This window comes from Homalodisca vitripennis, unplaced genomic scaffold (genome assembly GCF_021130785.1).
Source record: "Homalodisca vitripennis isolate AUS2020 unplaced genomic scaffold, UT_GWSS_2.1 ScUCBcl_8004;HRSCAF=15927, whole genome shotgun sequence".
In the NCBI taxonomy this organism is placed as follows: Eukaryota; Metazoa; Arthropoda; class Insecta; order Hemiptera; family Cicadellidae; genus Homalodisca; species Homalodisca vitripennis.
The window spans coordinates 18,450-20,457 of NW_025784115.1; the positions used below are offsets into that span (position 1 = coordinate 18,450).

Below are 2,008 nucleotides of genomic sequence, written 5' to 3' on the forward strand. Positions count from 1 at the left end.
ATGTACATACTTGATTTTGAAATATTTAAGTCACAACAATAATATTGTGGTTATCGGATAACGCAATTTTAATGGATTTATTTATCTAGAGGAGGGAAATATGTTGTTACAATTTTATCTAAATGGATTAGCGCAACCATCAAAGAGTGATTAGATTATGTGTAAGAGTGAAAATGCGCGCGAGAGGCTTATACGTTCAACCGGGACTCTACCAATGATAATGACTCTGACGTGTCTTCCGTTGCTGTTCTTCACGATTGTTGTTGCGAGCCTTTGGTTAGTCTACTCATGGTACAGCAAGTTCTTCAATTACTGGAAAGATCGCGGAGTTCCGTACCTCACCACCTCACTGGTTTTTTGGCAACATCAAAAATCCGGTCCTTAACAGAATTAGCTGGTCTGAGTTTTCGTCAAGCTATTACAACACTTTTAAAAGTCAAGGGTTTGTTGGAATTTTCATCTTTATCAAACCTGCAATTATGATATGCGATCCTAAGCTAGTGGAGTGCATTTTAGTGAAAGATTAATAACCACTTTCATGACAGGGCTACTCTATGGAATTCAGACAAACTTTTGTCAAAATCACTTCTCGATGCCAAGGGAAGTGATTGGGAGACTTCTGAGGCAAAACCTATTGCCCCATATTTTCGTCAGGAAAACTAAAGGGAATGTTCACGCAGATTTTCAACTGCGGCGATTGGATTACGAAACGAATCAAAAGTGTGGCGGTAACAGGAGACTCTGTTGAAATGGAATCTTTAGTATTTGAAATGTGTGACAGAAGTGATAGCAAGTTGTACGTTTGGAGTTCAGGTATTGTCCGATCCTAACGAAAATAAAAATTCAAGGCCGTATAATAACCACATCTACAGTTATTCACCATTAAAACTGATCAAGCATTTAAATTCTCTCGTGCATAAACACATTTTCAGTATTTTTCGAGTCTCTGGAATTCACAAATCAGTACCTGGGTATTTTATAAGGTCTGACGAAATCTATCATAGAATATAGAAAACTCAATAAAATTAAAAGACCTGATTTTCTTCAGCTAATGTTGGACCTGAAAGATGAACAAGAGGCTGATTGTATGAGTAATATGAAGAAAAGGAAAGAAACTTGTCTCTTTTCAAATAGTGCAACTCATGTGATGAATGACAGTAAAGAAGAAAAATTATTATTTAATGAAGAAAGGAATTGCTTCGCAAATGTTTAGCTTCTTATTCGCAGGTGCAAGCTATACCGCAACCACCATGTCATTCGCTTTGTTTGAGATTGCCAAGAACGACTTGATACAAAGACGTTTACAAGAAGAAATCGAAGCATCACTGATGAAAACAAAGAGGATGGAAACTATTTGGGCAATAAAAAAATATGATATATCTTGACCAAGTTATCCAGGAAGTTTTGCGCCTTCACCTGTTCAGCCCATATACCCGCTTAGTGACTGAACCTTACACAATACCCGGAACACAAATTACCTTGGAGAGAGGAATGTTGGTGTTCATCCCCGTGTCCGCCATTCACAGGGATCCCCAGTACTACCCCTCACCGGAGCAGTTCAACCCCGATCGGTTTGCCGGCAACAACTACAAGCCGAGTGCCACGTTCTTGCCGTTTGGCCATGGACCTAAGATCTGCATCGCTGTCAAGTTCGCCATGCTCATCGTCAAGGTCTGCCTCGCTAGAATCCTCTCCAGTTATTACAATCCGGCTTAGTGAGAAGATGGAATTACCCATGTGTTTGGACTTAGAAGCTCCTACTCCTAGGAATCAAAGGCGGCCTATGGTTGGAGTTCCAAAAGAAAAAGTAAACTTAGCTACGTTGTTCCATGTAAATTTAATTCCTTAAAGCTTCTACAAACAAGCATGACCAGTCAAAACAGTAACAAAAATCGTGACCGCCCCTCTGGCTCTTTCTTACGGTTTTGCTGAGACCTATTTAGTGTTCCAACAGTATAGCTGTTTAGATGGGCCTTATCAGACCAGACCTTGAGGAAGTTTTCCTTCT

At 39.7% G+C, this 2,008-nt stretch overlaps 1 protein-coding gene across 1 annotated transcript; it reads left to right on the forward strand.

Annotated features, from left to right (window-relative positions):
• Positions 1 to 1,371: 1,371 nt before the first annotated feature.
• LOC124374340 (probable cytochrome P450 6a14) lies at positions 1,372 to 1,716 on the forward strand. The gene has a single exon (XM_046832569.1). The coding sequence runs from the start codon at positions 1,372 to 1,374 to the stop codon at positions 1,714 to 1,716; it is 345 nt and encodes a 114-aa protein (XP_046688525.1).
• The last annotated feature ends 292 nt before the right edge of the window (positions 1,717 to 2,008 follow it).